The 12,713-nt window shown below is 41.1% G+C and overlaps 1 protein-coding gene and 1 long non-coding RNA gene across 7 annotated transcripts in view; one reads left to right on the top strand and one right to left on the bottom strand.

Moving 5' to 3' along the window:
- Positions 1-9,121, bottom strand: part of LOC147827898 (uncharacterized) — a 33,220-nt gene extending 24,099 nt beyond the window's left edge. Inside the window, exons 1-4 of one of the 5 annotated variants that reach the window (XR_015451632.1) lie at positions 8,949-9,121; positions 5,570-5,625; positions 5,209-5,264; positions 3,079-3,235 (exon numbers count right to left, since the gene is read on the bottom strand). This is a non-coding gene — a long non-coding RNA (uncharacterized LOC147827898). Of the gene's footprint in view, positions 1-3,078; positions 3,236-5,208; positions 5,265-5,569; positions 6,218-8,948 lie in introns of all 5 variants that reach the window. The other 4 variants (XR_015451630.1, XR_015451631.1, XR_015451629.1 and 1 more) reach the window with 4 other exon arrangements.
- Positions 6,523-12,713, top strand: part of Pgr (progesterone receptor) — a 64,323-nt gene continuing 58,132 nt past the window's right edge. Inside the window, exons 1-2 of one of the 2 annotated variants that reach the window (XM_004870806.3) lie at positions 6,523-8,953; positions 10,152-10,303. In XM_004870806.3, coding sequence (XP_004870863.2) covers positions 7,338-8,953; positions 10,152-10,303 — 1,768 coding nt within the window. In that variant the 5' untranslated portion in view covers positions 6,523-7,337. Of the gene's footprint in view, positions 8,954-9,193; positions 9,328-10,151; positions 10,304-12,713 lie in introns of those variants that run through there. The other variant, XM_087212317.1, reaches the window with a different exon arrangement.

Raw genomic sequence — 12,713 nt, 5'->3', positions numbered from 1 at the left:
TGGACCCCACAACTCTTACATTCTGCATGCATCTAAAACCAGCACCGCATGGATGATGCTAAAGTCTGTTGCCAGCTGGAGCAGTAGGCAGGATTCTTTCTCTCTTGGCTGTAGTGTTTGAGTTGCCTATGAATCAAATCCCAAGGAACAACTTCCCTAGGCCACCAACATTCTGGAACATGGTCCTTTGGGACTCTCTTCTTAAAGCAAAGTCTTTCCCCTTTGCAACTCTGAGGCTGAAGAGGCTGGAGTCCTGTTGATTCTTGTGATGTCCTCAAGCCATCTTTTCTATTGTCCTTTTCTGAAATACTTGGCTTTTTCTTGCTAGTCTCCTCAGTGACCAATTTCTCCTCTGTTCCATCTTTGCAGGCCACAACTCTACTGGAACTTTCTTTCTGGCCAAATTCAAAACATTTTAAATCATTCTGCTCAGCTCTTTGCTCTTGATTCTCAACATAAATCTGGCTAAAAGCCCCCAACTTTAGCTATGTCACAGCTTCAACTTTAGACTGCCTTGAAATTTCTTCTGCCAGATTAATTCATCCACTGCCCTTAATCTCAGTCTCAGGCAAAGTCTCTGGACATAAGTGAAATGCAGACAAACTTTCTGCCAAGAAAGAGTCCATCATCTGGAGTCCAATAGCCAAAGCAGTTCTTTCCAGCAGAAACCTCCTGAGCCTGGTCTTTACCAGCATCATTTCTACCAGCATTTCTTCTGGTCTTACAAGCTCTGACCAGAATCTTCCATCAAGTACAGTTTCAGGGCTGTTTCTTCAGCCAGCATCTCTGAACCTTTCCAAATTTTTCCTACAGGCCAGTTCCAAAGACCCCAGAACCATTTGGTTAGGTACAGTACCAGCAACAGCCCCATTCCCAGTACCAAATTCTGTCTTAGTTACTTGTGCCATTGGTGAGACAAAATACCCAATGCCTAAAGTTAAAAGAGGAAAAGTTTATTTCGCACACAGTTTGCATAAGTTTCAGTTCATAGTTGGCTGGCTCCAAGGCAGGGTGGCATAGCAGAGGAGTATCACAGAGGAGAAACACTTCATGGCAGGCAGGAAGCAGCAAGGCACTAGACCTCTTTCTGTCCCTTATATTTTATCCAGGCTACCTTCCCTTAGGGGCACACCCAGGGTGGGGCACCATTAATCCTACTAAGAACTATACCAAACCGATCAGTGCACTAATTTAATAATCACACACCCTTGATCCCAGCATTACACACTCTAGATCCAGCCACCTCTGAAGAGCCCTACCTATGACAGCATGAGGTTTTGGGGGGATATATAGATACAAGCCATAATACCATCAAAATGTGAAAGAACTGGAGATAAATTTGCCAAAAGATGTGAAAGACCCGTTCACTGAAAGTTTCAAAACATTGCTGAGATAAATTAAGGATCTAATTAGATATCTATATCTATATCTATCTATCTATATATGTATCGTGATGGGTTAGGACACTCAATGTGGATGAGAAGTCAGATTTCTCTAAATTAGTGAACTATAATTTCCCCTCAATCTCAATAACAACTGCTTCTAAAATACATATGGAAATGCAAAGGACCTATACTAATCAAAACACATTTGAATGAGAAGAATAAAGGTGGAACATTAATACTTCAGATGTCAAGGACTTACTATATAACTGCAACAATTAAGATAATGTAGTATTGATATGAAAGATTATCAAATAGAACAATGAAGTAGAATGAAAAGTCAGACCCTCATATATATGAATAACTGTATTTCAACAAAAAAATTAGTGAAGAAAGAATATTCTTTCTAGCAAATGCTACCAGATTAACTGTATAGACACATGCAAAAAAATAATTTACTTAGATCTAAACCTAAGCCATATGAAAAAGTAACTTAAAATGTATTATAGGTATAAATGTAAAACCTAAAAGTATAAAAATGAAGAAACCATGACAAAATTTCTGAATCTGTGGTTTTGATAAAGATTTTTTGTTATGACACTAAAATCATAATTTATAAAAATGTAAATTGATAAAATAGTATCTATTCATCAGTACCAGAAACATCCACTCTTCAAAAAACACTTTAAGAGACCCTGAAGACAAGCCACAAGATACAAGAAAATATTTTCAAATTATATATGTGACAATGAACTTGAATCAGAATTCAAAAAGAACTTTAAAATTCAACAATAAGTTAACAGATTTTTAAAATGCAAACAAAAGATTCGAACAGGACATAATATACAGAAAGAGAAATATGCATATGACAAATAAGTACCGAAAAGATGATCATCATTAGTAATTAGGGAAATGCAAACTAAAGCCAAAATTAAAATACTGGCCAAACGAATTGTTTTCCAGTATTTCTACCATTTTATATTCTTTCTAATGCAATTAAAAAAAAATCAGTTGCATATGCTTGTATTCCCAGCTACTTGGGAGGCTGAGGTAAGAGCCCACAAGTTCAAAGTCAACCCAAACAACATAGTGAGAACTTGTCTTAGAAAAAAAAAAAAAATCTGTCTACCGATTTTTAAAAAATCAAACTTCTTTGGAGAAATGGTTGATTACAAGACTGGAGCAAGAAATATTCAAGATGAGTCTGGAGCATCATGTAGTACCAGGAAGCAAGAAAGTATTCCAAACACTCTCTCTCTCTCTCTCTCTATCTGTCCTTCTCTCTCTTTCTGTTTCTGTCATGGAAATGTGTCAAGAGGGACAGGATTACAATAAAAGAGCTCCTGATGCTAAAAGCTGGAACAACTTCATCAATAAAATGAGTCCATATTGGAACACTAAAAGGCTGAATAAAGTAGTAAAAGGAAGAGGAGTTAGATCTTTCAAGCAGAATTACAAATAAATTATGTAGATATTCTATTTTAAAGGAGAAAGAGCATAACCCCCTACTCCTCCATAACCCCAAGTGACTCACAGTGACTACCTTTCAGAGAGTATAATATGGAAAGAGGGAAAAAGAATAAGTGCAGTACAGAAACTTGACAAACCTTACTTCAGCCAGGTGATCAAGGTCAACATTAACAGTCCTAAGTTATGTGACAGTACGTACAGATATGACATAATGATTTTATTTTACCTTTTGATTTTCCTCCTCAAAACTCAGGACTTCAGCTCACTCAGAGAGTGGTATACTACAATACCTTCCAGGATTGTCAAGGTCTTGAAATACAAGGAAAGTCCGAGAAACTGTCACAGCCAAGAAGAGCTTAAGGAGACATGCCCCGCATGGGATCCTAGAAATAAAAATGAACAACAAATTAAAACTAAGGAATTCTGAATAAATTGTGGATATTAGTTAATAGCAGTGTATCAGTATCAGCTCATTAAATGTAACAAATGTACTTTATTAATACAAGATGCTAATAATGGAGGAGACTTTTTACAAAGGCCACATCATTTCCTATTATCTGCTTAGCTCTTCTATAAACCTAAAATATTCTAAAAGGAAGGCTATTAAAAATGTACAGAGAAACATTAGATCTTAAGAATATATATATAGTGTGTAAAATTTATGATGATGTTTATTAAACCAGATGTGACTCTTTAAACCCTAGAACATAGTGACAGAAAGCAGATTAGTGGTTGCAAGGGGACCAGTAGTAGTAGTGCAGGGAGGGGATAAGAAAGAAATTAAAAAGTAGCATAAGCACACATTTAAAAAAATAAAAGCACACTTTTGGAGGCCAGGGTTATGTGTGCCATCTTGTTTGTGGTGATAGCATACATATGTTTGACATACATACATGTATGTAATTTAATAAATTGTACAGTTTAATATGTACATCTTATTAACAAACTGTACAGTTTAAATATATGTGCTTTATTGTATGACAAGTGTAACTTAATAAAGCTTACTTTTTTTAAACTAGGGAAAAAATAAGTTCCAGGTTTAACTTTTCTTCTAAAGAAATAGTTGTTGGGAATATATTTACCCCATCACACTTGAATTTAACCAGTGAATTTTGTCTCACTCAGAGATTCATATAGTATTTGGGAAGTTTCTGTGCCAGGCATGTCAATCACCCAGCACCAAGTTTCACAGTGTAATGATGTATTGGAACATGCTGGGAATCTTTACTGTTTTTTCCCATTTAAACCCCTGAGCTAAATCCCCGGCCCCTCCATTTAAAGATTTTTTTAAAGTCTTATGGAAACAACATAGTCAGATAATATGGCTTGAAAGAATTTTTGTAACCAATAAAAATTAAGCTAAATAGTTTTTCACATTAAAAATTAGGCTAAGAATTAATTTTATGGCAGCAAGCTAAAATCAAATTCAAAACCATCTAACATTTATCATCTAACATTTGATTGCTTGGGTTCAAAGTTGGCTCTCTTACTATTTTTATAATACTGTATTGAGTCACTCTGCCTCAGTTTTCCAACAACAAAATGGAGATAATAGTACCTATTTCATGCGACTGTGAAAACATGTAAAGGGTTTAGAAGACTACCTCCCAAAGTTGTCTAGATTCTTCCAATTCTACAGATTCTATGGCAGTAGCCATTAGGGAAATAAAAACTAAAATCACAATGAGGTACCACTAAGAGATATATAGTAAAAAAGACATGCCAAAAATGTGGAGAAATTCTAACATTCATGCACTATTGATGAAATTATAAAATGTACAATTACTTTGAAAAAAGTCTGGCAGTTCCTCAAAAAGTTAAAAGCCTTGAGTTACCATGTGACCCAGCAATTGCAGTCCCAGGCATTTACCCAAGAGAAATACACATGCGTGCACCAAAACTTGTACATGAATGTGCATAACAGCATTTTTCATAACAGCCAAAAAATTGAAAAAATAAAAAGTTCAACAACTGATGAATAAATGCAATATATCTACACAAAGAAATATTGGCAATAAAAGCAATGATGTAATTATATATGTACATGTATGTGCATGCATGTACAACATGGATGAATCTTGAAAACATGCTAAGTGAAAGAAGCCAGTCAAAAAGACCGGAAATGGTATGATTCCATGATATTAATGTGCAATATACCTCAATCCACAGAGACAAAAAGTAGATTGATAGGTGCCAAGAGAATTGTAGGGAAGTGGGGAATTACTGTAATGGGTATGATTTTTTTTAGAGTTCTATAAATGTTCTGAAATTGGCAATAGTGATGATCACACAACTGTAAATATGCTTAAAAAAAACAACTGAATTGTATGCTCTGAGTGAGTGAACTGTATAGTACCTGAATTATAACTCAGTAAGGCATGTCAAGTGTTTTTAAGATGGACTGGAAAAAGTCTGAAAAAAATAACAATAATAATAATAATAAATTAGGTAATTTTTCTAACCTTATCTATTTTCTTCCCACTCTAACTCCATGCTCCATCCATAATAGTCCCCTTATAATTCCCACACTGTATTTTCTTATTAGATGCCTCCTGGAATACTCTGTAGCCCTTTGTACCTACCTAAACCTTACATATCTAAAACTAGTGAGTTAATTAACTGTTAGAACAATCAACTCCAAAACCCAGTGATCTAACTTGCTTATTTCTCATTCATGTGGGCCCTCCCGAGTTGATGCAGGGATGTAGGCTCCTTACCCCTGGAAGCTCCAAGCATCCTGAAGTCTGGGAATTTTCCTTTGTATCCTCCACACCTGAGTGAGAGAAACTGTGAGGCATTAGCATACCTTGACCTTGACACCCTAAAAGGAACTCTCCAAATGATTACATGATTAACGACTGATTAATTAATGAATTTGAACATATTTAAAATGATGTGAAGATACCCAGTGACTTTGGTTTAGCCCAAACATTTTAGTTTATGGCTCTCTAGCTGAAATATCTATCATGATATTTTCCCCTCTCTCCACAGAGTCTTCATAAATTTTGAAAGTTGAAAGATAACTATTTTTAAGAATAAGAATACTGAGAGGAGAGAATACTGTTCATTCTCTACTGGGGATCTTATGTTGTAGTATAGGACATAAACCAGAGCTAAAGGAAACTTTCCTGAAATGGGTATTTACTAAGAATTAGAATGCATTCCTTAGAACTATCAAAGTATGGCATAGAACATCCAAAGTCTCCATACAGGTAGAGAAGTGTTACCAATTATCTGCCACTCTCAAACTGCTAAATCATGTTGGGCACTTTCCAAGAGGAGAACCACAGTGGTCATGCACACCTGTTATCCCAGCACTCTAGGAGGCTGAAGCAAGGTGATTCCAAGTTGAAGTCCAGCATTCACTGTCACAGGGAAAGAATTTCTTAAAATATTTAAGATCACTCTTGATACGTTTATTCTAAAACATCATGCAGCAAAATGTCTTTTATATTAAATTTTTATAAAGCTGAAGTCCTGAAATGGTGACAAAAATTTTGTTTTCTATCTAATCTATTCATTTTCCTATTTAATTGACACAAATCTTAGTTGATAGTACAAAATGTGGCATGCTTATGAGCTTCCATCTAAGGCAGCACCAGCTATATTCAGAGTGGAATTCAAGCTAGTGGATTGGAATACCTACTCCTGAGTTTCAGATCTGGTCCGTAATTGGGGTGGGGAGGGGCTTTGGGCGGGCTTCCTTTGAGGGAGGAGGCAGAGGCGTTGCTAGAAAGCTGTGGAGCCCGACTAGGGTTGTTACTACTCAGGTTAAGCCTTGTAGTATTGAGTGAGGACTCTCCCCTGTGGATGGCATTCTTCACGAAAACTAGCTTCCCTTGGCATTTGAATGGGATCTCAGTCTGAGGCAGCTCGTTCTCCAGGACTGAACTGTGAGAGCTGCAGAGGAGACTGTCGAGTGCTGAGGGGAGCCGGCAGAAGTACCACTGAGGATCAGCTGTCCTGAAAGGTCCAACCAGCCCCCTGGGCTTTAGTGAGAAAAGCAGAGCTAACCTCTGAACGAGGTCAGGGATTGAGAACTGCACAGCGTGCCTGGGGTTTGAAGCCAGAGCGAAAGTCGGAAGATAGAGCCGCGTGTAATCTGCTTTAGCAGCACCAGCAGCAGCCACTCCAGTGCCAGATTTGTGAGTACTCTGCGTCTCCTGTCCACAGACGGAGCGGGAGAACTAACTCTCTCGGAGAACTCTGCTAGGAGCCAATCCCTACAAACACCTTTTCCTGCCCTCCTCATCTGCCTCGGGGACAGACGACCGCCACCCTTCCTCTGACCACAGGATGGAGAGCAAAGGCAGGCGCTGACCAGCACCGCCCCTCCAGACTCAGGAGGTGGAGATCCCCCGGGTCCGGCCAAATTCAACACCCATTTTCTCCTCCCTCTGCCCCTATATTACCGACACCCCCTCCTACTTCCCCTTTCCCTCCTCCCTAGAGACAGGGGAGGAGAAAAGGGGAGTTCAGGTCGTCATGACTGAGCTGAAGGCAAAGGATCCCCGGGCTCCCCACGCGGCGTGCGGCAGGCCCTCCCCCACCGAGGTCGGGCCACCCCTGCTGGGGCGCCCGGACGCTGGTCCCTTCCAGGCGAGCCAGACCTCTACGGACGCCTCGACGGGGGCCGCAGCCATACCCATCTCCCTGGACGGTCTGCTCTTCCCTCGTCTCTGCCAGGGACAGGACCCCCTCGGCGGGAAGGCGCAAGAGCAGCAGTCGCTGTTAAACGTGGGGGGCGCGTACTCCGGAGCAGCAGCAGTAGGGGGTGCAGGAAGCAGCAGCTCTAGAGCCCCCGAAAAAGACGGCGGGCTGCTGGACAGTGTCCTGGACACGCTTCTGGCGCCCCCGGGGTCCAGGCAGAGCCGCACCAGCCCTCCTGCCTGCGGGGCCATCAGCCCTTGGTGCTTGTTCGGCCCAGAGCTTGCAGAAGACCCTCGGGGTGCCCCTGCCACCAGGGGGGTGTTGTCCCCGCTCATGAGCCGGCCGGAAAGCAAGGCTGGAGGCGGTTCCGGGGTGGGAGCGGCCCCCAAGGTGCTGCCCACAGGGGTGCCGCCGTCCGGGCAGCTGCTGCTCCCGACCCCTGGGGGCCCCCACTGGGCAGGGGCCGCAGCGAAGCTGCCTCCTCCGCCGGCTGCGGTGGAGGTGGACGAGGAAGGCTCCGAGTCCGACGGCTCAGCAGTCCCGCTTCCGAAAGGCAGCAAACCTTCGGCTCTGGGAGGCACCGTGGCCGGAGGAAGAGTCGCAGCCGCCTCACCTGGAGCGGCCCCAGGAAGCGTCACCCACGTCCCCAAGGAAGATTCCCGCTTCTCGGGGGCCAGGGGTGCGGTGGCGGAGCAGGACACGCCGGCGGCGCCCGGGCGCTCCCCACTGGCCACCGCAGTGGTGGATTTCATCCACGTGCCCATCCTCCCGCTCAACCATGCCTTCCTGGCCGCGCGCACCCGCCAGCTGCTGGAGGGAGAGAGCTGCGACGGCGGGGCCCCCGGGCCCAGCGCCTTCGCCCCGCCGCGCGGCTCGCCCTCGTCCGCGGTCACCCCGGTCCCCTGCTGCGAGTTCCCCGACTGCCCCTACCCGCCCGACGCCGAGCCCAAGGAGGATGCGTTCCCTCTGTACGGCGACTTCCAGCCGCCGGCCCTGAAGATCAAGGAGGAGGAGGGCGCGGAGGCCGCCGCGCGCTCCCCACGCCAGTACCCGGGGCCCAGCCCCAACCCCGCCGCCTTCCCGGACTTCGCGCCGCCGCCGCCGCGGGCGCCCTCGTCCAGACCCGGGGAGGCGGGCGCAGGGGCCACAGCGGCCGGCGTCGCCGTCTCGTCCGCGTCGCCGTCAGGGTCGACCCTGGAGTGCATCCTGTACAAAGCCGAAGGCGCGCCGCCCCAGCAGGGCCCCTTCGCGCCGCTGCCCTGCAAGCCCGCGGCCGCCGCCTGCCTGCTCCCCCGGGACGCGCTGCCCCCCGCCGCGGCTGCCACCGCGCCTGCCGCCCCCGCGCTCTACCCGCCGCTCGGCCTCAACGGGCTCCCGCAGCTCGGCTACCAGGCCGCCGTGCTCAAGGACGGCCTGCCGCAGGTCTACCCGCCCTATCTCAACTACCTGAGGTGAGCTCGCCCGGCCCTGCGCCCGAGGCCGCGAGGGGGTGGGCGACCCGGACGGGCGCGGGGGCCGTTCATCTCCTGCTTCCCTTTTCTCCTTAAAAGGGGGACACAAAGGCGGCACAGAATGTGCTATTTTTAGAGCTTGCCTCCCAGAAAGCATTAAAAAAAAACAAAAAAAAAAAACACTCCCCGAAGCTGCTAGATTCCGAATCAGGACCAAGCCTGATTTAAAAGCGCAACGTCATGATAGATGCGCTGTTGCCCCACGGAGTGGAAACGGAGAGAGGAGTTGGGTGCTATGGAACATGCTTCTTTCTTGGATATTTACGGGAGTATCTGCATAGGAGAGGGACTAGGGCACCGTCCTCCAGTAAGGGGTGAGACTTGAAGGGTCGGGGGGACAGAACCCAAAGCGGAAAGACCTTATCGGGATTTGGTCATCGCTCGAGTTCATGTGAATCTCAAAACTAAAATTAATTTTAAATGTGATATATTTATTGAGGATTTAAACATCAATCCCTGCAGTGCCTTGTAGTCTAATATTGTTCTGGATTCCCTACAACTTTTGTCATATATAGTCTCAAGAACGTTTTAGATTACATACTGAAGTAATGCAATGTAAAAGAAAAGGAATGTTGTTAGTAGCCTTTCGTGCTGTGAATAGGCAAAACAGTGTATAGAGCACTGCAGTCACACAACACATATATATCTAAATAAACAATCATTACATGATTTTTTTCAAAACTCAAAATAGGCATTGCTGATTGAACTCTTAAAACCAAACCACGTTGTTATCTAGCATACAGAAAGGCCGCAATATTTCATTTGTCAAAGTCTAAATTTCGATATAAGGACTGCTGTAGAAAAATTTCTGTTTAACTGATTGACAGACATTAGCCTTTCTGAACATAAGTGCTGCACTCATTGCTGTTTTTCTATGTTGGTACTACTGATGAAGGCTAATACTTAGCAAGTCTAGTGGGCCTAATTACAGGTGGTCTATTATATGAAGTTCAGTATTATATCAAGTTCCAAATGTGTGTGTGTGTATTGTATTATATCAAGTTCCAAGTGTGTATGTTAAAATATCGTGCAATTTTTAAAATCTCCTCTCACTTTGTCAGTGCTGGTCTAAGAAATCTTTAATAATAGATAGTAATGCACCTAAAAATAAATGGAGTACTTTGTCTTGTGTTTCAAGGCCGGATTCAGAAGCCAGCCAAAGCCCTCAGTACAGCTTTGAGTCATTGCCTCAGAAGATTTGTCTCATCTGTGGGGATGAAGCATCAGGCTGTCATTATGGTGTCCTTACCTGTGGGAGCTGTAAAGTCTTCTTTAAAAGGGCAATGGAAGGTAGGCTTCTTTTTCCTGATTCTCTATTATTGGTTTGATTGTCAAAGGAGACCATCTAATATTAATTGTCTTTTATAGCGTCTAAGAAATGGTGACATTTCCCTATAACTTAAGATGTAGAATGACATCATAACAATAATATTTACTATAATACTCAACAGTGGATGTGGTTGTATCATAATTTCATGTTCTAACACTTTCAGTAGTCAACACAAGTCATAATCTTCAGGACAGTGCTACTGTTATTCACTAACTAGTGGACTTTTAAGAACAACTTCGTTTCAATATTTGAAATACAAATCTACTATATATGTAAAATAATCTAAAATTTTGAATAAAAGTGCTATTAGTTGAAATTATATATGCATATGTATATTTATATGAGTTATATATGCATGTGCATATATAGCACATATATATGATGTAGTTAAATATATAACACACATATACATTAATGTACATATATATACAAAATATGTATAAGGTGCAGTTATTAATTTTGTACATGATTTTATCTTTTCCCTACATGAATATTTATGCAATGGTAATTTCAAACAAAAGTCTTAATTCTTTTTGTTTAGTATATTTTTATGTATGTAAGAAGATAGAAGTAAAATGTTTAAAAGAAATGAAAATTGTGAGCATCACAGTAATGTAATTTCTAAAGTATTGCTTTAAGTAAAATGTGCACATTTTAAAACTCATTTAAATTACATATTTATCAAATGATTTTGGATTGACTTGATTAATGTATTTTAGAATTTAACTTTCATAAACATTTTAAATTTCCCTTTCCACTTACACTAAACTCTATTAAAAAGCAAAACATTTATATTTGAAGATAGAAAACATTTATAGATCATTTTACATTTGATTATTATCATAAATGTATTTTATAACAAGCTGAAATGAAGTGCTGGTATCATACTTGGACAAGGAACTAGACTTGATTGTCAACTTTTTAATTTATTGTTTCTGAAGTTTTCTGATTTCACAAGCTTTTGACTTAATAAGCAGCAAGGGAGGAAGTGGAAAATTTTCATTATAAGGGGATTTCAAAGGAGTTCTTAATAAAAAATGTGCTTTGTATATTTTTATAATTTACATATTAACATATTTAATTGATATTTAATGTGTTTGTCTTTAAGAGGTTTAATTGCATTTTAAATTAATTGAGGCACTGTTAAAAGAGGGCACTTGAGGACAAAGGGCAAGTGAAGTGACCAGAGCTTTGCTGTGGATGTGATGTAGCCAGTTACAGATGTAAGTTATAGAGGTGTGGGAAAGTTGGTTTTCCAGGGATTGGAGTTGCCATTTCTTCTAGCTTTGACTTCTGCACCATTCCCTTCTGCCTTATGAATCCCTCCATTCTTATCACCGCCTTAAGATACTATAATTTTACAAGTGGGTAATCCCTTTAGAATCTCCAAAAGGTCATTTTATTAGAACTTACCTCCTTTTTACAGATAAGCAAATCTCAAAGACATAAATCTGAATTCCTAAAAATCACACATTTGGTTAGTAGATGATTCGTAGTAAAAGTAGGCTAGATATTTTGAAATTACAAAGCTTATAGATCAAAAGTGATATGTGTAGATATGTGCCACTTAATTCGCAGAAGTTCCTTCATAAAATGGATATATAGAATAAAGAGCACTCCAACTACAAAATATAAATGTTTTCATGTCATCATTAGAATAGCATCCAAAAACTATAAAATATATTTCCCAGCTTACCCTTAGAAGGTATTTGTAGAATTTCTATTGTTGGCCTGGTCCTATTTTAGTCTTGAATAATAGAAAGAAAGCATCTTATTCAGCAATATTTACAAAGAAGTACTTTAGATAGATATTGAAAAATCACTCATGAAGCTAGGGCAAAGTTATAACACTCTGAGAAATTTCATTTATTCAGCATTTATTATACACCTCCTACATTTAGATTTATGCTGAAGATGCTCTTTCCCTGAATGCATCTCCCTCTTACATACAATGATGATAATAACATTTGATACTTTTTAGAGTTCATATGAAGATTAAATTAGTACATATATGCAAGGCATTTAAAAGAATGCCTCACATATTTTTTATTCCAGTGGTCTCCCTTTTACCTTCAAGGAACTTATAATAGATTTGGTGAAGTAACATGTATGCACATAAGATATTTAAATAAAGATTCTTATTAAATCCCCAGGTAAGTGGTTCTTTAATGTATAAGAGATTTGTGTCGTTTGTGTGTTTGTGCAGTGGAGAGGTGTTTGTGGGTTGGAATATGTGGTTCCATGGATGATGTGATTCTCATGTGCTTATTTAAGAACAAGTAAGATCTCCAGGTATTGAGGAGGGCTTTAAGTATACATATTCAAGAAAGTTACATAAATTAAGATTACATTGAATAGGAGTTGAATATT

This window comes from Heterocephalus glaber, unplaced genomic scaffold, assembly GCF_053883595.1.
Source record: "Heterocephalus glaber isolate CG9 unplaced genomic scaffold, H.glaber_assembly_v1.0 deba00001429, whole genome shotgun sequence".
Taxonomy (NCBI): Eukaryota; Metazoa; Chordata; class Mammalia; order Rodentia; family Bathyergidae; genus Heterocephalus; species Heterocephalus glaber.
Note: the sequence above shows the minus strand (reverse complement) of the source record. Positions and strands in the feature narration are given on the sequence as shown.